The sequence below is a fragment of the Heptranchias perlo genome, chromosome 3, assembly GCF_035084215.1.
Source record: "Heptranchias perlo isolate sHepPer1 chromosome 3, sHepPer1.hap1, whole genome shotgun sequence".
Lineage (NCBI taxonomy): Eukaryota > Metazoa > Chordata > Chondrichthyes > Hexanchiformes > Hexanchidae > Heptranchias > Heptranchias perlo.
The window spans coordinates 9,944,588-9,969,857 of NC_090327.1; the positions used below are offsets into that span (position 1 = coordinate 9,944,588).

Below are 25,270 nucleotides of genomic sequence, written 5' to 3' on the forward strand. Positions count from 1 at the left end.
GAAGCTGGGATTGTTCTCCTTAGAGCAGAGAAGGTTATGGGGAGATTTAATAGAGCTGTTCAAAATCATGAGGGGTTTTGATGGATTAAATAAAGAGAAACTGTTTCCAGTGGCAGAAGGGTCGGTAACCAGAGGACACAGATGTGAGGTGATTGGCAAAAGAACAAGACGGGAGATGGGGAGATTTTTTTTTAAGAGTTGCAAGTTGTTATGATCTGGAATGCACTGCCTGAAAGGGCGGCGGAAACAGATTCAGTTGTGACGTTCAAAATGGAATTGGGATAAATACTTGAAAAAGAGAAATTTGCAGGACTATGGGGAAAGACCAGGGGAGTGGATAATTGGATAGGTCTTGCAAAGATCCGGCACAGGCATGATGGGCCGAATGGCCGCCTCCTGTGCTGTATGATTCTGTTATAATGAAATGGTAACCCACTTAGTGTGCAAAAAACTGCATGCTAATCTAGTATTTTTTCACCTGTAAGAAGTTTATAAAGTTTGTTACAGATTAACGACTAATCATAAAGTGCTTAATATCTTTCTGCACCAGTTGTTTTTTTTTATTGCACTTTTTAAAAACTATCTTCCAGTTCAGCTTCTGAACACAGTCTGAAGATAATTGTTTTTCTTGCAAAATTTGTCACCATTTTTAAATTGGGTTCGCAATCTGAAGCAGAGAAACCACAATTTTTGGATTAGAGAACAATCTTTTTGAATTGTTGTTTGATTCATTATCAGAGTACAGAAGTTTAAAGTGAGACACCAAGTTACTATTCTTGGCCTTGTCGATTCCCTATTTCATCACACAATTAGTGATCATTGGTTAAGATTTGTGATATTGTAACTTTTTGTCATTACAAAATAATTTCAGCAATAAAAGCAAATCCACTTCATAATAGTGTGTTAGGAAAACAGCAACAGGAGTAGCCCCTCGAGTCTGTTCCGCCATTCAATTAGATCATGGTTGATCTGTATCTTAACTCTGTTATAAGTGGATTGTTGAAGTCTCAGTTTATTCTTGACTTCACCGTTACAACTGTGTGTAAATCTCTTCATAAGTGACTCTTCTTACCACCTGGGCCTTTTGCAGGTGCCAGAATTTGATAATGTCTAATTCATTGCTGAAAGTATATGTGAACAATTTTAGATCTGCGAATTCAATATATATATACACACACAATGTAATGGTAATTTTGGTTTTGATTATTTTCTCCCTTGGCGGGATTGTCACCATCACACATCATTCTCCAGCATGCAGGCGAGGGGAGATTCGTCTGACCAGTGACGTTTTGCACAAACACCGCCTGGAATTTCCGCACGGGTTCTTCTGATTTCCCACCGTGACTTCGGCAGCAGATCAGCGGAAACTCTGGAGAAATGGAATTAATGGCCCTTTACGGTGTTACTCCGTGATTCCCGCTGAAGTTACGTTGGGAGATTGGAGGAACCCGCGTGGATATTCCACTCCTATGAGTTTTCGTCAATGGGGGACTGTCGATGAAGACAATAAAATAGAGGTGTTTTGTTTTTTCCCACCATTCCTTCAATTATCTTTCCATCTAGTGGTGTTTCCAAGAGAGAACACCATATAATTGAGGTGGAAGAATTTGTACAAAATTGGTATACATGCAGTACTAGCTCCACTAGGTACTTTTTGAAGATATAACTGCCTTTTGGGTATCTTTGAGACTTTTTTGCATTGCACCATACATTTTCCTCTCTGTGTTGATGCTACTATTGAGTGCAAAGAGTGAGAGCGATACATTTTTGTTAGGTAAGGGTATCAAGGGATTTGGAGCTAAGGTGGGTAAATAGAGTTGAGGCGGAGATGCAAGGGGTTTAGAGAGGGAATTCCGGAGCATAGGTCTAGACGGCTGAAGGCGCGGTCACCAATGGTGGGACAAAGGGAGGGGGGGGATGCACAAGAGGCCAGAATCAGAGCAATAGAAAGCTCAGTGGAAGACTGTAGTAGAGCTGGATGAGGTTATAGAGATAGGGAGGGGTGAGACCATGGTGGGATTTAAACATGAGGATGAGAATTTTAAACTTGCGGCATTGGGGGAGTCACAGGTTCATAGCTCCTTGAAAGTGGAGTCACAGGTGGATAGGGTGGTGAAGAAGGCATTCGGCATGCTTGGTTTCATTGGTCAGAACATTGAATGCAGGAGTTGGGATGTCTTGTTGAAGTTGTACAGGGCATTGGTGAGGCCACACTTGGAGTACTGTGTACAGTTCTGGTCACCCTATTATAGAAAGGATATTATTAAACTAGAAAGAGTGCAGAAAAGATTTACTAGGATGCTACCGGGACTTGATGGTTTGACTTATAGGGAGAGGTCAGATAGACTGGGACTTTTTTCCCTGGAGAGTAGGAGGTTAAGGGTTGATCTTATAGAAGTCTATAAAATAATGAGGGGCATAGATAAGGTCGATAGTCAAAATCTTTTCCCAAAGGTAGGGGAGTCTATAAACGAGGGGGCATAGATTTAAGGTGAGAGGGGAGAGATACAAAAGGGTCCAGAGGGGCAATTTTTTCACTCAAAGGGTGGTGAGTGTCTGGAACGAGCTGCCAGAGGCAGTAGTAGAGGCGGGTACAATTTTGTCTTTTAAAAAGCATTTGGACAGTTACATGGGTAAGATGGGTATAGAGGGATATGGGCCAAGTGCAGGAAATTGGGACTAGCTTAGTGGTATAAACTGGGCGACATGGACATGTTGGGCCGAAGGGCCTGTTTCCATGTTGTAACTTCTATGATTCTATGATTCTGTTGTGGGCAAGTGAGGGCGGGGGTGATGGGTGAACGGAACTTGGTGTGGGATAGGATACATGCAGCAGAGTTTTGGATGCGCTTAAGTTCACAGAGAGTGGAGGATGGAAGACCAGCTGGATTAGTTGAGCCTGAATGTGACAAAGACATGGACGAGCGTTTAAGCTGAAAATGGGCTGAGGTAGGGACGAAGGCTGGCGGTGTTCAGAGGTGGATATGGTCGGTCCTTGTAATGGAGACGATGTGGGGTCAGAAGCACAGCTCGGGGTCAAATAGGATATGAATTCTGCAAACAGTTTGGATCACCCTGAGACTGTGGTTGGGAAGGACATGAATCAAATTTACTGCATTAAAGGCACTATATAAATGCAAGTTGTTCTTATTGATGGCAAGTTTGTGGACCGGGCTGAAGGTGACGTTCTCAGCCTTCCCAATGTTTAGCTGGATAAAATTGTGGCTCATCCAAGACTAGATGTTAGTCAAGCAGTCTGGAAACATGAAGGCAGTAGACGGTCAAGAAAGTTGGTGGAGAGGTAGAGCTGGGTGTCGTTAGTGTACATATGGATACTGACCCTATGACCGAGCTGAACAACAGAGGAGAGGCGTTGGAGGAGGATGGTGCAGGTTGACTGTATCAGTGGCTGCAGAGATGTCGAGGAGGACGATGAGGGAAAAAACATCACAGTTCCAGTTCCAGAGGATGTCGTTTATGACTTTGATCAGGGTCACTTTGATGATGTGGCAGGGTGAAAAACTGATTGGAGTAATTCAAGCATGGAATTGCAGGAAAGACGGTCACGGATTTGGGAGGCACCAAAACGTTCAAGGAGTTTGGAGAGAAAAGCAGGATTGGAGTTGGGGTGGTAGTTTGCAAGGACAGAGGCTGAGGTTTTTTTTTGAGGAGTGGGGTGATGGCAGCTGTTTTGAAAGGGAGGGGGACGGTACCTGAGGAGAGGGAACCACTTACAATATCAGCTAGCATGGGGGAAAGTTAGCTGGTCAGCAATTTAGTGGGAATGGGGCCAGGGGAGCAGGAGGTGGGTCTCATGGACAAGATGAGTTCAGAGTGAGCATGGAGAGAGATGGGAGAGAAGCTCGGGAAAGAGACAGGCTTCTGGGGCTAGGGCAGGGGGAAGCCTGGGTGGAAGTTTGGCTTGGTGGACATGGGGAAGAGGGAGAAGCAGCTGGCAACAAGCTGAATAGATGGTCTCAATCTTGGTGACAAAGAGGTCCTTGTGCTCCTTGCACGTTGTTGGTGAGTGGAGATGGAAAGGGAGAGGGGATTAAAAAGACAGTCGATGATGGAGAAAAGAAATCATGGGGGTTATCCTTTCTCTTGTGATGATCCTAGAGTACTGGGTGATTTTGGTAGAGAAGACTGAGGTGTGATGGCGTTTGAAGTGGTACAGCCAGTGGTGCACTAGGTTAAGTGTGAAGATGGGGGCCATACCAGGGAGAACAACAGGGATGCAAGAGAGTAAAGGTTTTACTGGGGACAAGGACATCAAAGTTGAAGGCGAGAGAGTGGTCGAGCAGATTGCCAGTTGCAGAAGTATCATTGCAAATGCCTGGATGCTTTCCTGAAATCCATATTGTTTTTGTTCCCGTTTAACAGGTACAATTACTGTATGAGCTGGCACACAGCATGAGCAATGCCTGGGACAAAATACAGAAGAAAGGCATATTGCGGCAATCCTCGACTCACCCCGAATCTATCTTGGGACCGATGACAGGGTCACCTGTAAGAAGTAGTATCAGTACAGCACCACCAGATGCCAGCACTTGTAGTCCATCTGCTGATATTGGCACCACCACAGAGGTAAATAGACTTCACATCAATAAAAAAAAATTGTTGCAGTTTTCGTTTGAATCCACATATTCCCCTTCCTTTTTAGGCACTTTCAGCTGTGAGTGTGGCACACTATAGTAATAATTAATTATTTAAAGTTTAAGGATATGCAGGACTGTTTGCATATTATTTACATGAAATTTGTCATTGGCAAAATGTCATGAGTAAGTAGAACGATTTAATATCCTGCCTAAATGTTTATCTATAAAGGCTGAGGGCCTTCCTTATTTATTGCTCTTTCAGAGCATTACCTACATTACAACAGTGACTACATTTCAAAAGTACTTAATTGGCTGTAAAATACTTTGGGAAATCCTGAGGTTGTTTCTTCTAATTTCAATTGAATAGGATCCATGCAGTAAAAAGCTACATTGTGATTTATGTTAATATTATGAATTTGGTTCACATATATTTTCTTCTTAGTTGTAATTCCTAAAAATGTTGTACTGCTTTTCAAAAGAATACCATTTTGAACAGTGCATTCATATTTGAAAGATCCTGAAAATCTGCGCAGAAGGCCAAAAAGTATTTGTACCCTATTTGGGGTAACAATTAACGACGTGTTAACAGTTGGAACACAGGACAGGGTGAGCGTACTTGAGGCGGTATGGTTTGTGCTAGGTTTGTGGTCAATAGAAGGATTATCCTGGCTCTTCCAATGGATCAACAGCTTCATCCAGTGAGTAGCTGATCCATACAAAATAGGAAGGCCTCACGTTCAGTCACCAGTCTGCGCTGAGTTAGCTGATATCAGCAAACGCAGTGATGGGGGTAATCCCGCCAGTTCTGATTATGATCTAGTGACCGCTGCTGGAAGTGTGCATGTGTGGACTTAGGGTGACGATTCCCCCTCCCCGACTCTGTCCCCTGCGCTGTGTTGTGAGTGCAAATGAAACCGCCTCACCACTGGTGAAGGTCCGACTGAATGGTCGTGGCGAGTCGGGTCGGCAAAGGCTTTATGTCTTTTGCTTCCGGCCTTCATCTCCCCACTGGCAAAACTGCATCATTAGGAGGGAAAAGGCTGGAGGGCTTCCCTCTTCCCTCAAGAGGAAAATACATTGATATTCAAAGTTGTTCTTGAAAGTGGATCTGTACTATTGATGTATTCATGGTAGAGTTGTATATAACAACTTGCATTTATATAGGTCGATCACACAAGTTTATTTTAAATTTTGTTGGCGAATTTTTGTGCTTGTCATGGTGATAATTAATTATTTAAAATTCAAGGATATGAAGAACTATTTGCTTATTATTGACATGGAATTTGTCATTGGCAAAATATTATGAGTAAGTAGAACAGTTTACTTAGTGCTGTAGTCAGTGTCAGGAGCATTCTTAGTTCTGAAATTACAAATTAGGTGCTGGATAATTGTTTTTGTAGTTGACCCACACAATGCTAAGACTCAGTCTGGAAACTTCGGGTTGCCTTTAGTACTGCCATCAGTACAAAGCAAAATTGCTTTGCACCAACATTACAGATGCAGCCTTAATCCAAGAGTCGGGGCCTGACCTGACACTGGAGTGAAGTGGATGAGGAGTGAGTCTTGCTCCACATGATTTCAGTGAGCTTGAGCTTTAGTTTCTGAATTTACATTACTTTGGATTAGTGCCGGTTTGTAGTGAAAATGATGGGCAGAACTTTCAACTTCAGCGGGGTGTTGGGGGGGGCGGCAGGGAGGCGGTAACACTGGCGGTAAGTGATGGCCACATGATTTCAATGGTAAGGAAAATCGTAGCGGTGCATATAAGGCAGCCAATCCACTACCACCGTTTTTACGTCCTGCTGAAGTTGAAAGTTTCTCACTATGACTTCGATAGAGAGTAAGAAGTGGTGTTAAATGTGAGACCAGAAATCTGAATGCTTAAGTGATTTCAAAGAATGATCAATGGTCATGAGTATTGTCAAATTAGGCTGGATTGATATGAATGGCTGTGGCATTTGCAGGGCCATTAAAGGCTTTGTTGAGATCACATTTGGTTATGGAGTCAAACCAAAGGTCAAGAACCAAAGCAAAGGGAACGTTGCTGCATGAGTTGAAATCATTGGAGCAATATGCGCTTCCTATAAAAGCAATAAATGGACAATTGCTATACTTGTTGATGTTATACATCCCCTTAAGTTTGCTCATGTTTCATGTTTTCATCACCTACTTACAGTTTTTAATACTTTGAAAAGCATAAATCTGATTTTGACTGGCAGAATACTGAACTCTCGGGTCAGCTAACATTTGTAATTTATATTGGAAAAGTCTTTAGAGAGACCATGTCTTGTATCTGATCATGAATATGTGGCCCAAACGTTCATAACTAATGTACATCTTAGGATGGTGTTAAAAGTTGCTAAATGAACTGTAAATTATGTTTCTCTCATCTGCGTATTTTCAGAACTCCAGACATGCCACTAGACCATAAGTTATTTCAGCGCTGGCGAATACAATTATTTTTGTGTTTTGAGAATAGTTTGATTTTGACATGAATTAAAATGGGCAAAAGAATCGACGCGTTGCATTCTTTTCTGTTAAAAAGGAAGCAGTTGTGTTTAAGAACATAAGAAATAGGAGCCAGAGTAGGCCAATTAATTACAGCTTTTTAAAGAATGTTATACTTAATGCTGCTGAGAGTATTTCTTTTCAAGCTGATGACTTTATGCAAGTCTCAAGTGCAGAGACATGAATGCATTTAGCTTCCTGAATTATGATGAAAATGGCAAAGCAGCGATGTGAGTCGTGGCACATAGGGAGTGTTTAATCATTTATACCACCCCTGAGTTTAGAAATATTATGTTGTGCAAGCTGTGACAGCCCACTCTATCTGTTTACTCAAGTGGGAGAAGTAGTCGAACTGTTTGGTCCGCGGGGAGGCCAAGTGATTGAACAAGAATGCAAGAATGTTTTGCTAAGGGGGAAGTATGAGAGTGCCGATAAAGTGAGCATCCCTGTGCCTCCAGGCAACGTAAGGGATGCAGACCTTATGTGTTTGTGCCTTTTGATGAATGAAGACAATTTTCATTCAAGGAAAATAAACTCTTCATTTTGTTTAAATTCATAAAATATTGTGTAGTTGATGACATACTTAAAGTCTGTATATAATTTGGCATAGTGAGGTGTGGGAAAATATGTGTAAGATTCTGTGACATGCTTGACTTTCCCTGCAGTTTGGAGAGGCAGCGAAAAGTTTATTAAAAATGGAAGATTTACAGAGAAATATGTTTCTGGCTTTGGATACCGTTAGCAAATTAGATGCCTCATTTCGAGGATTTTTGAATTGCCAAGAGTTTAAAATTGTCATGCAGAAGATTAGAGGGGATGGCATCATTAGTTGCAATTAGATGGTCTAAGAAAAATGCAGGAAACTCTCCTGAGATATGGAAGACTTGGCAGGTTTTCATTGTGGTTGAGATGGCTGAGATTGCAGTGCTCCATGCAAACAGTGTGAACCAGCAAAATGCTCAATTGAACGGATATCCCATTGAAGGTGATCTTTAGCTTTGTGCTCATCCATGCTCAGGATTAAATTAGTGCAGGCTCCTCCATTTATACTACGGAACATTTTTCAGCAATTAACAGACATTCAAAAATGTACTGCACTTACAGAAATGATTTAATAGATCTTTCAAAATTGATAGAAGTGGCCTTTCGAGGGAGTGAAGATTCACTGTCCAACTTGAAATATCTTTAACCATGAATTCCATATTCTAGCAATTAAATGCAGGATACCACAGGTGCCCAGATGCAATACCATATTGAGACGACAAATGAACTTGAAACCGTAAAATTGCCTGTATATTATTTAAAGAGCTGTTTAACAACAACAACTTGCATTTATATAGTGCCTTTAGCATAGTAAAACGTCCCAAGGCGCTTTATCAAACAAAATTTGACACCAAGCCACACAAGGAGATACTAGGACAGGTGGTCCAAAGGCTTGGTCAAAGAGGGAAGTTTTGTGGAGTGTCTTAAGGGAGGTTAGCGAGGCGGAGAGTTTTAGTGAGGGAATTCCAGAGCTTAGGGCCGAGGCAGCTGAAGGCACGGCTGCCAGTGATCGAGCGAAGAAAATCGGGGATGCGGAAGAGGCCAGAATTGGAGGAACGCAGAGATCTCGGAGGGTTGTAGGGTTGTAGGGCTGGAGGAGGTTGCAGAGATAGAGAGAGGCGAGGCCAAGGAGGAATTTGAACACAAGGATGAGAATTTTAAAATCAAGTAAATTCAGTAAGTCATCAGACTGTTGTTCCATTAGTGCAGGTGGTAAATCATGTTAGCAGTTGTGTTACAACTGAGTGGCTTTTTGGGCCACTTCAGAGGGCATTAAGAAGCAACCACATGTGAGACTGGAGTTACATACAGGCCAGATGTGGTAGTATGGTGGAAGCCTCCCTTCCCTGAAAGACAGAAGTGAATCGGATAGATTTTTTAGACAATTGAGGAGCTTTGATGATCATCTTTCCTGATGATAACCCATTTGACAACTTGCCATGGTGGGGTTTGAACTCATGCCCTCTGGGTTACTAGTACTCTATTGTACCCTGGTGAGGCATCAAGGGTGCATCCAACGGTTCAGATCAAGGGAGCATCCAACGGATCAGATCAAGGGAGCATCCAACGGATCAGATCAAGGGAGCATCCAACGGATCAGATCAAGGGAGCATCCAACGGATCAGATCAAGGGAGCATCCAACGGATCAGATCAAGGGAGCATCCAACGGATCAGATCAAGGGAGCATCCAACGGATCAGATCAAGGGAGCATCCAACGGATCAGATCAAGGGAGCATCCAACGGATCAGATCAAGGGAGCATCCAACGGATCAGATCAAGGGAGCATCCAACGGATCAGATCAAGGGAGCATCCAACGGATCAGATCAAGGGAGCATCCAACGGATCAGATCAAGGGAGCATCCAACGGATCAGATCAAGGGAGCATCCAACGGATCAGATCAAGGGAGCATCCAACGGATCAGATCAAGGGAGCATCCAACGGATCAGATCAAGGGAGCATCCAACGGATCAGATCAAGCGAGCATCCAACGGATCAGATCAAGGGAGCATCCAACGGATCAGATCAAGGGAGCATCCAACGGATCAGAACAAAGCTCTGCAGTTCTGCCACATCCAGTCGTGAATGAAGGAGGAGGCTCTGCAAACATCCCCATCCTCAATGATGGCGGAGTCCAGTACGTGAGTGCAAAAGACAAGGCTGAAGCGTTTGCCACCATCTTCAGCCAGAAGTGCCGAGTGGATGATCCATCTCGGCCTCCTCCCGATATCCCCACCATCACAGAAGCCAGCCTTCAGCCAATTCGATTCACTCCACGTGATATCAAGAAATGGCTGAGTGCACTGGATACAGCAAAGGCGATGGGCCCCGACAACATCCCAGCTGCAGTGCTGAAGACTTGTGCTCCAGAACGAGCTGCGCCTCTAGCCAAGCTGTTCCAGCACAGCTACAACACGGGCATCTACCCGACAATGGGGAAAATTGCCCAGGTATGTCCTGTCCACAAAAAGCAGGACAAATCCAATCCGGCCAATTACCGCCCCATCGGTCTACTCTCGATCATCAGCAAAGTGATGGAAGGTGTCGTCGACAGTGCTATCAAGCAGCACTTACTCACCAATAACCTGCTCACCGATGCTCAGTTTGTGTTCCGCCAGGACCACTCGGCTCCAGACCTCGTTACAGCCTTGGTCCAAACATGGATAAAAGAGCTGAATTCTAGAGATGAGGTGAGAGTGACTGCCCTTGACATCAAGGCAGCATTTGAACGAGTGTGGCGCCAAGGAGCCCGAGTAAAATTGAAGTCAATGGAAATCAGGGGGAAAACTCTCCAGTGGCTGGAGTCATAAGTAGCACAAAGGAAGATGGTAGTGGTTGTTGGAGACCAATCACCTCAGCCCCAGGATATTGCTGCAGGAGTTCCTCAGGGCAGTGTCCTTGGCCCAACCATCTTCAGCTGCTTCATCAATGACCTTCCCTCCATCATAATGTCAGAAATGGGGATGTTCACTGATGATTGCACAGTGTTCAGTTCCTTTTGCAACCCCTCAAATAATGAAGCAGTCCGAGCCCGCATGCAGCAAGACCTGGGCAACATCCAGGCTTGGGCTGATAAGTGGCAAGTAACATTCGCGCCAGACAAGTGCCAGGCAGTGACCATCTTCAACAAGAGAGAGTCTAACCACCTCCCCATGACATTCAACGACATTACCATTGCCGAATCCGCCACCATGAACATCCTGGGGGTCACCACTGACCAGAAACTTAACTGGACCAGCCACATAAATACTGTGGCGACAAGAGCAGGTCAGAGGCTGGGTGTTCTGCTGCAAGTGACTCACCTCCTGACTCCCTAAAGCCTTTTCACCATCTACAAGGCACAAGTCAGGAGTGTGATGGAATGCTCTCCACTTGCCTGGATGAGTGCAGCTCCAACAACACTCAAGAAGCTCGACACCATCCAGGACAAAGCAGCCCACTTGATTGGCACCCCATCCACCACCCTAAACATTCACTCCCTTCACCACCGGCGCACTGTGGCTGCTGTGTGTACGATCCACAGGATGCACTGCAGCAACTCGCCAAGGCTTCTTCGACAGCACCTCCCAAACCCGTGACCTCAACCACCTAGAAGGACAAGAGCAACACCACCTGCACGTTCCCCTCCAAGTCACACACCATCCCGACTTGGAAATATATCGCTGTTCCTTCATCGTCATTGGGTCAAAATCCTGGAACTCTCTTCCTAACAGCACAGTGGGAGATCCTTCACCATACGGACTGCAGCGGTTCAAGAAGGCGGCTCGCCACCACCTTCTCAATGGCAATTAGGGATGGGCAATAAATGCCGGCGTCGCCAGCGACACCCACATCCCATTAACAAATAAAAAAAATTCGACTGAATTCAGGAGCCCTATTAAAAGTGAATTGTAAACAATTTTACAACACCAAGTTATAGTCCAGCAATTTTATTTTAAATTCACAAGCTTTCGGAGGCTTCCTCCTTCCTCAGGTGAATGAAATGAAATCCTCGAAATCCTTCATTTCGAGCATTTCATTTCGTTCACCTGACGAAGGAGGAAGCCTCCGAAAGCTTGTGAATTTAAAATAAAATTGCTGGACTATAACTTGGTGTTGTAAAATTGTTTACAATTGTCAACCCCAGTCCATCACCGGCATCTCCCCATCATATTAAAAGTGAGATCAGTGAGGATCAAGGAGTAAACTTGCCAGTAGCTGGATTCGTATCTGTCACAAAAGAAGATGGTTATGCTGATTGGAGTCCAATCATTGCAGCCCCTGGATATCACTGTCGGAATTCCTCAGGCCAGTGTTCTTAGCCCAACCATCTTCCGCTGCTTCATCAGTAATGTCAGGAGTAGAGCTGTTTGCTGATATTTCCATAGTGTTCACTCTATTCATAATCTCTCTGATAATGAAGCAACCCATGCCAGTCTACAGCAGGACCTGGACAACATCCAGGCTTAGGCCGACAAATGGCAGGTAACAGTTGCACCACATGAGTGCCAGGCAATGACCATCTTCAACAAGAAAAGGCTTCTCATCACCTGCAATGGCACCACCATCGCCAGTCCACCCGACAGTCAACATCCCAGGATTCACCATTGACCAGAAGCTTAACTGGACCCGCCATTTCAACACCATGGCTACAAGATGAGTGGAGAGTTTGGACATTCTGTGACGAGAGGCTCAACTCCTGACTCCTCGAAGCTTCTCCATCATCTACAAGGCTCAAGTCAGGAAAGTGATGGAATACTCACTTTTCGCCTGGATGGGTGCAGCTGCAACAACATTCAGAAGCTCGATACAATCCAGGACAAAGCAATCTACTCAATTGGTGCTCATACCACTGTACTCGATATCCAACCCTTCAGCACTGGCACACTGTGTGTGCAGTGTGTACAATCTGCAGGATGCACTACAGCAACTCACCAAGCTTACTTCAACCTCTACTGCCACTAAGGACTAAAACAGTAAGATCATGGAATATCAGCACTTCTCTAGTTCTTCTCCATCCTCACTTGGACACATACCACCCATTCCTTCATTGATGCTGAGTCAGAATCCTGAAATTCCCGAGCACCATCGTGGGAGCTCGATCACCACGGACATGAATGAATGACCAGATAGTCTGTTTTTGGCCGTTGATACGTGAATGCTGGCGAGGACTACTTCTGCACCTCTTCAAATAGTGTCATGCGCTCTTTTATATTCACGTGGGTCCTTCCCACAATGCGACACTCCATCCGTATTGCACTCAAGTGTCCGCTTAGATTATGTGCTCAACTCTACAGTGGGGTTTGCACCCACAACTTCTCACTCGGGGACGAGTGCTACCATTGAGCCAAAATAATACTTGTTTCACCAACTAACCTTCCGGCTTCCAAAACAACAATCTTATATGGATGTATATTATGCAGGAATCACCAATTGTGCTTGTGATTTGGTTGCTGTGCTGGCAGTCAAGTGCGACTCCAGTGTGGTGAGGATATTGGAGAAGCTGAAAAGGAAGTTGGGACTAAAACCTGGGCAAGCATTTTAAGTTTTTTCATGTTAATTTTTACATATTAGTATTGATGTGGTTATTTGCTGCTTATGTTGCAAACGTGAAGTGGAGAAGAACAATGACAATGGTGGTCACATGGTACACATTGCGGCAGTCAAAGAATAGTTCTTTAAAAAAATAGTATCACACAGCAAATGAGGCCAGACTTATCGTGTGTACTATCTAAATGCTTATGGTCTTTATGTTTATGTTATATTTGTTATGATATGTTGTATTATGTTCATATTCTTATGTTATATTTCTTATGTAACCACCTACAACCCTTCGAGATCTCTGCGCTCCTTCAATTCTGGCCTCTTGCGCATCCCCGATTACTTTGCTCCACCATTGATGGCCGCGCCTTCAGCTGCCTAGGCCCGAAGCTCTGGAATTATCTCCCTTAACTTCTCCACCACTTCACCTCTCTCTTTTAAGACACTCCTTAAAACCTACCTCTTTGACCAAGCTTTTGCCCACCTGCCCTTATATCTCCGTTTGTGGCTCGGTGTCAGATTTTGTTTGATAACGCTCCTGTGAAGCGCCTTGGACATTTTATTATGTTAAAGATGCTATATAAATGCAAGTTGGTTGTTGTTGTTATTAAACAATTGTATATTTTTTTAAAAATTAAATGATTTAAGAGAAAAAAATATTTTTAGAGTGCATTTATACTAAAGTTACCAGTTTGAGACCTGTGGCTTTTAGACTGGCCAGCAAATGATCAATCACATTCGTCTTAGATCAGTAGCCACATATCAGTTCATCATGCCGAGCTTTGATTATAATTCTCCCATGCAGAAAGAGCTCTGGGCATGTGTGTTTATGAGCATGCAGTGTTCCTCTCCTAGCCATTACATTTTTGTTTTGAAAATACAAACGTGAGTATTCAAAATATTTGAAATCAAATCTGGGTAAGTTTAAAAAATAAAGCTGGGTTTGATGCTTGACTGAAGTTATACTGCATGTGGTGCCACACTGAAGCAGTGAGAAACAGCCTTGTCAATAGTGTCTTTGGACCTCTGCCCTCTGGAATCAGATTTTGACACAAGTCCAGAATTAGATTGCAACTTTAGCATCACCGCCAAGCAAAAAACAAGCTGTTATGTATGTACTTCATATTTTGTACCATATATTTTAAGGTAATTGGCAAAAAAAACAACGGGGAAATGAGGAGAAATTGTTTTACGCAGCAAGTTATTATGATCTGGAATGCACTGCCTGAAAGGGTGGTGGAAGCAGATTCAGCAGTAACTTTCAAAAGTGAATTGGACATATACTTGAAAATCAGATATTTGCAGGGTTATGGGGAACTCGCAGGCTATGGGCCCCGACAACATCCCGGCTGTAGTGCTGAAGACTTGTGCTCCAGAACTAGCCGCGCCTCCAGCCAAACTGTTCCAATATAGCTACAACACTGGCATCTACCCGACAATGTGGAAAGTTGCCCAGGTATGTCCTGTCCACAAAAAGCAGGACAAATCCAATCCGGCCAATTACCGCCCCATCAGTCTATTCTCAATCATCAGCAAAGTGATGGAAGGTATCGTTGACAGTACTATCAAGCGGCACTTACTCACCAATAACCTGCTCACCGATGCTCAGTTTGGGTTCCGCCAGGACCACTCGGCTCCAGACCTCATTACAGCCTTGGTCCAAACATGGACAAAAGAACTGAATGAAGCAGTCCGTGCCCGCATGCGGCAAGACCTGGACAACATTCAGGCTTGGACCGATAAGTGGCAAGTAACATTCGCGCCAGACAAGTGCCAGGCAATGACCATCTCCAACAAGAGAGAGTCTAACCACCTTCCCTCGACATTCAACGTCATTACCATTGCCGAATCACCCACCGTCAACATCCTGGGGGTCACCATTAACCAGAAAATTAACTGGACCAGCTGCATAAATACTGTGATTACAAGATCAGGTCAGAGGCTGAGTATTCTGTGGCGAGTGACTCACCTCCTGACTTCCCAAAGCCTTTGCACCATCTACAAGGCACAAGTCAGGAGTGTGATGGAATACTCTCCACTTGCCTGGATGAATGCAACTCCAACTACACTCAAGAAGCTCGATACCATCCAGGACAAAGCAGCCCGCTTGATTGGCACTCCATCCACCACCCTAAACATTCACTGCCTTCACCACCGGCGCACCGTGGCTGCAGTGTGTACCATCCACAGGATGCACTGCAGCAACTCACCAAGGCTTCTTCAAAAGCACCTCCCAAACCCGGCACCTCTACCACCTAGAAGGACAATGGGAACAACACCACCTGCACGTTCCCCTCCAAGTCACACAGCATCTCGACTTGGAAATATATTGCCGTTCCTTCATTGCCGCTGGGTCAAAATCCTTGAACTCCCTTCCTAACAGCACTGTGGGAGAACCTTCACCACACGGACTGCAGCGGTTCAAGGGGGCAGCTCACCACCACCTTCTCAAGGGCAATTAGGGATGGGCAACAAATGCTGGCCTTGCCAGCGACGCCCACATCCCATGAACGAATAATAAAAAAGATTGGATAGCTTTTTCAAAGAGCCGCACAGGCACAAAGTGCTCAATAGCCTCCTTCTCCGCTCTATGATTCTGTATTTCTATATTCAGCATTTAAGTCAGTAGGAAAATGACACATGCAATGTATCACCTTAGGGGTGGTGGGGGTGGTGTTGGCAGGGGTTTGTTGCCTTGAGAAGGTTCTACAGATAGGATGGGGTGAGTCCATGTAGGGATTTAAACACAAGGATAACATTTTAAATTGGAGATATTGGATCAGCAGTCAAGTTAGGTTAGTGATAGCATGGGTGAGGGGTGAGTAGGATAGGATATGGGCAAATGAATTTTGGATGAGATGAAGTCTGGAAATTGGGCTGAGGTTGGGGTGGTGGTGGACAATGTTACGGAAGTGGAGGTAGGCAGTCTTTGTGATATAGAGGATATGGGATTAGTTCAGATCGGGGTTAAATTGAATGCTGAGGTTACGAACAGTCTGGTGGAGGAGGGGAATGGAATTGTTGACAACGTTTAACTGGATAAAATTGCGGCTCATTCAAGACTGGATGTCGGACAAACAGTCTGACAAAACAGGTATTGGAGGGGCCGAGAGAGTTGCTGGAGAAGTAGACGCTGGGTGTCATCAACGTACAGGTGGAAGCTGAACCCATGTCTGCGGATGATGGCACCAAGGGACAGCATGTAGATGATGAATAGGAGGCAGCCAAGCCTTCACCTGGTTCTACCCTTATCTATCCAATTGTAGCCAGAGAATCTCCTGCAATGGATTCTCTTCCCACCTTGCACCGTTACCTTTGGAGTGCCCCAAGGATCCTTGGCCCCCTCCTATTTCTCATCTACACACTGCTCCTAGGCAACATCATCCGAATACATGATGCTAGGTTCCACATGTTTGCTGCCGACATCCAGCTGTCCCTCACTACCACCTCTCTCGACCTCTCCACTGTATCTTTATTGTTCTGCTTGTGTGACATTCAGTCTTGGATGAGCCACAATTTCTTCCAATTAAATATTGGGAAGACTGAAGCCATTGTCCTCGGCCCCTGTCACAAACTTTGGCCACTGTGTCAAGCTGAACCAGACTGTTTGCAATCTTGACGTCCTGTGTGACTGAGCTAAGCTTCCGACTCTATATCCTCTGCATCACAAAGACTGCCTACTTCCCTCTCCGTAACATTACCTGTCACCACCCCTGCCTCAGCCCATCCGCTGCTGAAACCATGTTTTGTTATCTCCAGACTCAACTATTCCAATGCTCTCCTGGCTGGCCTCCCATCTTCCAACCTCCACAAATTTGAGCTGGTCCAAATCTCTGCTGCCCGTATCCTAACCCACACCAAGGCCTGCTCACCCCTCACCCCTCACCCCTGTGCTCATTGACGTACATTAGTTCCCGGTCCACCAACGCCTCGTATTTAAAATTCTCATCCTCGTGCTCAAATCCGTCCATGGTCTCGCCCCTACCTATCTCTGTCATCTCCTACAACCTCTGCGTTCCTCCAACTCAGGTCTCTTGCGCATCCCCTACTCCTTCGCCCCACCAACATCGAGTTATTTTGAAAAGAAAGAAAGACTTGCATTTATATAGCGCCTTTGACGACCTCAGGATAAACCGAAGCGCCTTACGACCAAATGAAGTACTTTTTGAAGTGTAGTCACTGTTGTAATGTAGGAAACATGGCAACCAATTTGCGCATAGCAAGGTCCCACAAACAGCAATGTGATAATGACCAGATAATCAGCTTTAGTGATGTTGGTTAAGGGATAAATATTGGCCAGGACACCAGAGAGAACTTCCCTGTTCTTCTTTGAATAGTGCCATGGGATCTTTTACGTCCGCCTGAAAGGGTAGACTGGACCTCGGTTTAACGCCTCATCCGAAAGATGGCACCTCCGACTGTGCAGCACTCCCTACATTGGAGTGTCAGCCTGCATTATGTGCTCAAGTCTCTGGAGTGGGACTTGAAACCATAACCTCTGACTCAGAGGCAAGAGTGCTACCAACTGAGCCACATCTGACACTGACCTGCCTGATGCACTGCCTGAAAGGGTGGTGGTAGCAGATTCAGTAATAACTTTGAAAAGGGAATTGGATAAATACTTGAAGGGGAAAAAATTGCAGGGCTATGGGGAAAGAGCAGGGGAATGGGACTAATTGGATAGCTCTTTCAAAGCGCTGGCACAGGCACGATGAGCCAAATGGCCTCCTTCTGTGCTGTATCATTGTAAGATTCTATGAATTCTACATGGTCTGTGAAACAAACAGGTGCTTGATGGGCTGAATTTACCTATTTCTTGCTTGCCCCGATTCTTCTCCTTCCGACTTGAGTCAGAGTTGCATGGAGAAAATTTAACAACCTTGATGTTCATGACGATGGCCAGTGACACCAGCAGAAGGTTATGAACTCCAGCGACCACTCTGGAAAAAGTTTGGGTCTGTATTCAGGGTTGAAAATCTGGGGTCCAAATGATGCTATGAACTCATCTACAACTCTTGAGAATTCTGAAGTCTTCTAGCACACTCCCAGCCAATCCTCGCTTACCCCTTCTGTAGTTTTGTTTGGATCTCAATTCCCTTATAATCTGCTTTGAAACTGCAAAAATTCCCTCATCACACACACTGGGGACCGAGACATCCTCTGTAACAATTACATCATCATTGTCTCCGTTTTCAATCCATGAAGTTTCAAAACTACTTTTAATTTGTCATTGTTTTAGTTTTATTAAGGCCACATTCCTGGCCAATACAGCGCAAATTTTTGGAGGCAGAGGGCATGGCTGAGGTACGAAATGAATACTTTGAATCTGTCTTTACCAAGGAAGAAGATGCTGCAAAAGTCACTGTAAAAGAGGAAGTAGTTGAGATACTGGATGGGCTAAAAATTGATAAGGAGGAGGAACTAGAAAGGCGAGCTGCACCTAAAGCAGATAAGTCACCCGGTCCGGATGGGATGCATCCTAGGTTGCTGAGGGAAGTAAGGGTGGAAATTGCAGAGGTGCTGGCCATAATCTTCCAATCCTCCTTAGATATGGGGGTGGTGCCAGAGGACCGGAGAATTGCAAATGTTACACCCTTGTTCAAAAAAGGGTGTAAGGATAAACCCAGCAACTACAGGCCAGTCAGTTTAACCTCGGTGGTGGGGAAGCTTTTGGAAGCAATAATCCAGGACAGAATTAACCGTCACTTGGACAAGTGTGGATTAATAAAGGAAAGCCAGCACGGATTTGTTAAAGGCAAGTCGTGTTTAACTAACTTGATTGAGTTTTTTGATGAGGTAACAGAGAGGGTTGATGAGGGCAATGCGGTTGATGTTGCGTAGATGGACTTTCAAAAGGCATTTGATAAAGTGCCACATGATAGGCTTGTGAGCAAAATTGAAGCCCGTGGAATAAAAGGGGGCAGTGGCAGCATGGATACGAAATTGGTTAAGTGGCAGGAAACAGAGTAGTGGTGAACGGTTGTTTTTCAGACTGGAGGAAGGTATACAGTGGTGTTCCCCAGGGCTCAATACTAGGATCACTGCTTTTTTTGATAGATATTTATGACTTGGACATGGGTGCACAGGGCACAATTTCCAAATTTGCAGATGACACAAAACTTGGAAGTGTAGTAAACAGTGAGGAGGATAGCAATAGACTTCAAGAGGGCATAGACAGGCTGGTGGAATGGGCAGACACATAGCAGGTGACATTTAACGCAGAGAAGTGCAAAGTGATACATTTTGTCAGGAAGAATGAGGAGAGGCAAAATAAACTAAATGGTACAATTCTAAAGGGGGTGCAGGAACAGATAGACCTGGGGGTATATGTGCAGAAATCTTTGAAGGTGGCAGGACAGGTTGAGAAAGCGGTTAAAAAAGCATATGGGATCCTGGGCTTTATAAACAGAGGCTTGGAGTACAAAAGCAAGGAAGTTATGTTGAATCTTTATAAAACACTGGTTTGGCCACAACTGGAGTATTGAGTCCAATTCTGGGCACTGCACTTCAGGAAGCATGTGAAGACCTTAGAGAGGGTGCAAAAGAGATTTACTAGAATGGTCCCAGGGATGAGGGACTTCAGTTACCTGGCTAGATTGGAGAAACTGGAGTTGTTCTTCTTGGAACAGAGCAGGTTAAGAGGAGATTTGAAAGAAGTGTTCAAAATTATGAAGGGTTTAGATCAAGTGAACAAAGAGAAACTGTTCCCATTGCCGGAAGGGTCGAGAACCAAAGGGGACAGATTCAAAGTGATTGGCAAAAGAATCAAAGGCGACATGAGGAAGAACTTTTTTACGCAGCGAGTAATTATGATCTGGAATACGCTGCCTGAAAGGGTGGTGGCTTTCAAAATGGAATTGGATAAATACTTGAAGGAAAAAATTTGCAGGGCTACGTGGAAAGAGTGGGAGAGTGGGACTAACTGGATTGCTCTTACAAAAAGCTGGTATGGGTTTGATGGGCCGAAGGGCCTCCTTCTGTGCTGTAACCATTCTATGATTCTACATTCGAATGATATAGGCTGGAATTTAATCAAGGAGCTCAGAATATATTCAGGCAATATTCAAACTTTGCTTATTACGTCATCTGAACCCTGTAACTGACTGCTTTCTTACGGCCGACTGTCAGGATTTTACAGTTCTAAATACGTCCTGTGGTGGTTTATCACCTTTTTTGCATGTGATCTCTTGCAAATGTTGACGCTCCTGAGGACCGCTTGTTCTAACTTCCAAAAGACGATGTTAGCTAGCCAAAGGAAAACCATACAGGACTACAATTTCAGAAGAAGCTTTTAGTTTTATACGGCAACTGAAATAAATTAGCAAATTCAGAAAGATATGGAGCAGAATTCCAGGGACACCGTGCTTGCGGCTGGGTTCCAGACAGGCAGAAATCTGATTACTTCATGGACCCCAGTTTGAAATCCTATGAATCCTCGAAATAGTGCATTATGTGGAGATGAGAAACGTGAAAGGGAAAGTTAATTCCACTGATGAGTATTTATAGAGGATCTCCCAGGTTTAATTTTATTTTAAAGATCTTTTTAAAAAAAACAACCATTTGGCAAAAGTTTTCATTTATTCACTTACGCATGTAAACAAACCATACTGAATTCAGCTGTGGCATCATCTATAAAAGAAAAGAAAGACTTGCATTTATATAGCGCCTTTCACGACCTCAGGACGTCCCAAAACGCTTTACAGCCAATTATGTGCTTTTTGAAGCGTAGTCATTGTTGTAATGTAGCACACGCGACTGCCAATTTGTGCACAGCAAGCTCTCACAAACAGCAATGTGATAATAACCAGATAATCTGTTTTAGTGGTGTTGGTTGAGGGATAAATGTTGGCCAGGACACCAGGAAGAACTCCCATGCTGTTCTTCGAAATAGTGCCATGGATCACATCATCACAATGAAACAGTGAATGGCCCTTTTCCCTCCCCCAACAATAGCATGCTAATCTAGCTTTTTAAGCTTGCTTTTCATAATTTTCAATACATTATATTTGAATATGTGGTTCTTCTTCAACCCAACAACTGGGCAGCCAAGATGCTTGGAGCTTACACCCTGTAAATTCTGGATTTCCCTCCCTAAACCTCTCCACCTCTCTCCTCCTTTAAGACGCTCCTTAAAACCTACCTCTTTCCTGTCCTAATATCTCGTTAGGTGGCTTGGTGTCAAATTTGTTTGATAACACTCCTATGAAGCGCCTTGGGACACTTTACGACTCTAGAGGCTCTATATAAATGCAAGTTGTTGTTGTTGTATCCTCCTACCTGTGCACAAACTTGCAGCACTGAGGAGATTGTTTGTGGTACATCAAGAGCTCCCTGAAACTGTATGTGATTGAGAGATAAGGAGAAAAATATTTTTGACACTGGAACTTCTTTTAAGTAGCACGAGACTTGTGCAACCTTTATTCCAACCATACCTCCTGCTGATTACCGCCTACTGCCTTCTCTCAGCTGATGAATCAGTCCTCCTCCATGTTGAGCACTACTTGGAGGAAGCACTGGGGGTACCAAGGGCACAGAATGTACTCTGGGTGGGGGACTTCAATGTCCATCACCATGAGTGGCTCGGTAGCACCACTACTGACCGAGCTGGCCGAGTCCTGAAGGACATAGCTGCCAGACTGGGCCTGCGGCAGGTAGTGAGCGAACCAACACGAGGGAAAAACCTACTTGACCTCGTCCTCACCAATCTACCTGTCGCAGATACATCTGTCCATGACAGTATTGGTAGGAGTGACCACCGCATAGACCTTGTGGAGATGAAGTCCCGTCTTCACACTGCGAACACTATCCAACGTGTTGTGTGGCACTACCACCGTGCTAAATGGGATAGGTTCAGAACAGATCTAGCAGCTCAAAACTGGGCATCCATGAGGCACTGTGGGCCATCAGCAGCAGCAGAATTGTATTCCAGCACAATCTGTAATCTCATGGCCTGGCATATTCCTCACTGTACCATTACCAACAAGCCAGGGGATCAACCCTGGTTCAATGAGGAGTGTAGAAGAGCATGCCAGGAGCAGCACCAGGCGTACTTAAAAATGAGGTGCCATCCTGGTGAAGCTACAACTCAGGACAACATGCGTGCTAAACAGCGGAAGCAATGTGCTATAGACAGAACTAATCGATTCCACAACCAATGGATCAGATCAAAGCTCTGCAGTCCTGCCACATCCAATCGTGAATGGTGGTGGACAATTAAACAACTAATGGGAGGAGGAGGCTCCGTGAACACCCCCATCCTCAATGATGGCGGAGTCCAGTATGTGCGTGCAAAAGACAAGGCTGAAGCATTTGCAACCATCTTCAGCCAGAAGTGCCGAGTAGGTGATTCATCTCGGCCTCCTCCCGATATCCCCACCATCACAGAAGCCAGCCTTCAGCCAATTCGATTCACTCCACGTGATATCAAGAAACGGCTGAGTGCACTGGTTACAACAAAGCCTATGGGCCCCGACAACATCCCGGCTGTAGTGCTGAAGACTTGTACTCTAGAACTAGCTGCACCTCTAGCCAAACTGTTCCAGTACAGCTACAACACTAGCATCTACCTGACAATGTGGAAAATTGCCCAGGTATGTCCTGTCCACAAAAAGTAGAAAATTCCAATCTGGCCAATTCCTGCCCCATCAGTCCACTCTCAGTGATCAGCAAAGAGATGGCAGGTGTCGTCGACAGTGCTAACAAGCGGCACTTACTCACCAATAACCTGCTCACCGATGCTCAGTTTGGGTTCCGCCAGGACCACTCGGCTCCAGACCTCATTATAGCCTTGGTTCAAACATGGACAAAAAGATCTGAATTCCAGAGGTGAGGTGAAAGTGACTGCCCTTGACATCAAGGCAGCATTTGACCGAGTGTGGCATCAAAGAACCCTAGTAAAATTGAAGTCAATGGGAATCAGGGGGAAAACTCTCCAGTGGCTGGAGTCATACGTAGCACAAAGGAAGATGGTAGTGGTTGTTGGAGGCCAATCATCTCAGCCCCAGGACATTGCTGCAGGAGTTCCTCAGGGCAGTGTCCTCGGCCCAACCATCTTCAGCAGCTTCAGCAATGACCTTCCCTCCATCATAAGGTCAGAAATGGGGATGTTCGCTGATGATTGCACAATGTTCAGTTCCATTCGCAACCCCTCAGATAATGAAGCAGTCCGTGCCCGCATGCAGCAAGACCTGGACAACATCCAGGCTTGGGCTCATAAGTGGCAAGTAACATTCGCGCCAGACAAGTGCCAGGCAATGACCATCTCCAACAAGAGAGAGTCTTGACATTCAATGGCATTACAATCGCCGAATCCCTCACCATGAACATCCTGGGCGTCACCATTGACCAGAAACTTAACTGGAGTAATCACATAAATACTGTAGCTACAAGAGCAGGTCAGAGGCTGGATATTCTGCGGCGAGTGACTCACCTCCTGACTCCCCAAAGCCTTTCCACCATCCATAAGGCACAAGTCAGGAGTGTGATGGAATGCTCTCCACTTGCCTGGATGAGTGCAGCTCCAACAACACTCAAGAAGCACGACACCATCCAGGACAAAGCAGCCCGCTGATTGGTACCCCATCCACCACCCTAAACATTCACTCCCTTCACCAGTGGCTGCAGTGTGTACCATCCACAGGATGCACGAGAGCAACTCGCCAGGCACTCTTCGACAGCACCTCCCAACCCCGCGACCTCTACCACCTAGAAGGACAAGGGCAGCAGGCTCATGGGAACAACACCACGTGCACATTCCCCTCCAAGTCACACACCATCAGGCTCAAGAGGCTAAATGGCCACGTCCTATTCCCATGTTCCTAAACAATGTAAATTATAGAATAGTTGCAGCACAGAAGGAGGCCATTCGACCTGTCGAGCCCGTGCCAACTCTCTGCAAGAGCGATCCAGCTAGTCCCACTCCCCCGCCCTTTCCCCGTAGCCCTGCAATTTTTTTTCCTTCAAGTACTTATCCAATTCCCTTTTGAAAGCCACAATTGAATCTGCCTCCATCACCCCCTCAGGCAGTACATTCCAGATCATAACCACTCGCTGCTTTAAAAAAAAGTTTTTCCTCGTAACGCCTTTGGTTCTTTTGCCAGTCACCTTAAACATGTGTCCTCTGGTTCTTGACCCTTCCGCCAATGGGAACAGTTTCTCTCTACCTGCTCTGTCTAGACCCCTCATGATTTTGAACACCTCTATCAAATCTCCTCACAAACTTCTCTGCTCTAAGGAGAACAACCCCAGCTTCTCCAGTCTCTCCACTTAATTGAAGTCCCTCATCCCTGGAACCATTCTAGTAAATCTTTCCAAGGCCTTCACATCGTTCCTAAAGTGCGGTGACCAGAATTGGACACAATACTCCAGTTGTGTTTTATAAAGGTTCACCATAACTTCCTTGCTTTTGTGGCCAGTTTCAGCCATTTCCACTATTTCTCTGGCGTTTTGCCGGAATCCTGCTGATGTTACAGCCGGAGATTGAGAGAACCTTCAAAGAATTTCAGGGCTAATGTATTTTTATTGCATGGTTTTCTAGGATTTTTACTGTTTTGGGATTGAATTCTGTAATGTTGTCCATTTTGCTGTGAAAAAAGCACACATCATTCGCCTTGAATAACACATCTTATGCCCATAATCTTATCCATAGAGTCAGTTTTTATCAGATCTTTTTTAAAGCTCAGGATACACCGCAAGATGGTGCACAAGATTTTCAGGTTGGAGGCAGGAACCAGAATCAGACAAAGAAACGCTGTCCAAGTTGAATATGTTCAAGGCTGAGATCGATAGATTTTCGGACTCCAGGGGAATCAAGGGATATGGGGATCGGGCAGGAAGGCAGAGTTGAGGTTGAAGATCTGGCCTTGATCTTATTGAATGGCGGAGCAGGCTCGAGGGGACGTATGGCCTACTCCTGCTCCTATTTCTTATATGTGGTGTTGAACGCAGGCAAATGAAGAAGTGAGAGTTTCGGGATTCCTGTTTGGAGGTAGTTGGGAGGCAGGGTTGCTGTTTGAGTTTGCTGCTCCATATGAGGAATTGCACATGGGATGGTGAGACAATGGGACTTCACAGGCTGTATAGCATATGGTCTAAGGACTAT

The 25,270-nt window shown here is 45.0% G+C and overlaps 1 protein-coding gene across 2 annotated transcripts in view; it reads left to right on the forward strand.

Moving 5' to 3' along the window:
* LOC137310136 (intermembrane lipid transfer protein VPS13B-like) overlaps window positions 1-25,270 on the forward strand; it is an 875,231-nt gene that overhangs the window by 551,832 nt on the left and 298,129 nt on the right. For both annotated transcript variants that reach the window (XM_067978114.1, XM_067978120.1), the window contains exon 25: window positions 4,384-4,587. In XM_067978114.1, coding sequence (XP_067834215.1) covers window positions 4,384-4,587 — 204 coding nt within the window. The remainder of the gene's footprint in view (window positions 1-4,383; window positions 4,588-25,270) is intronic.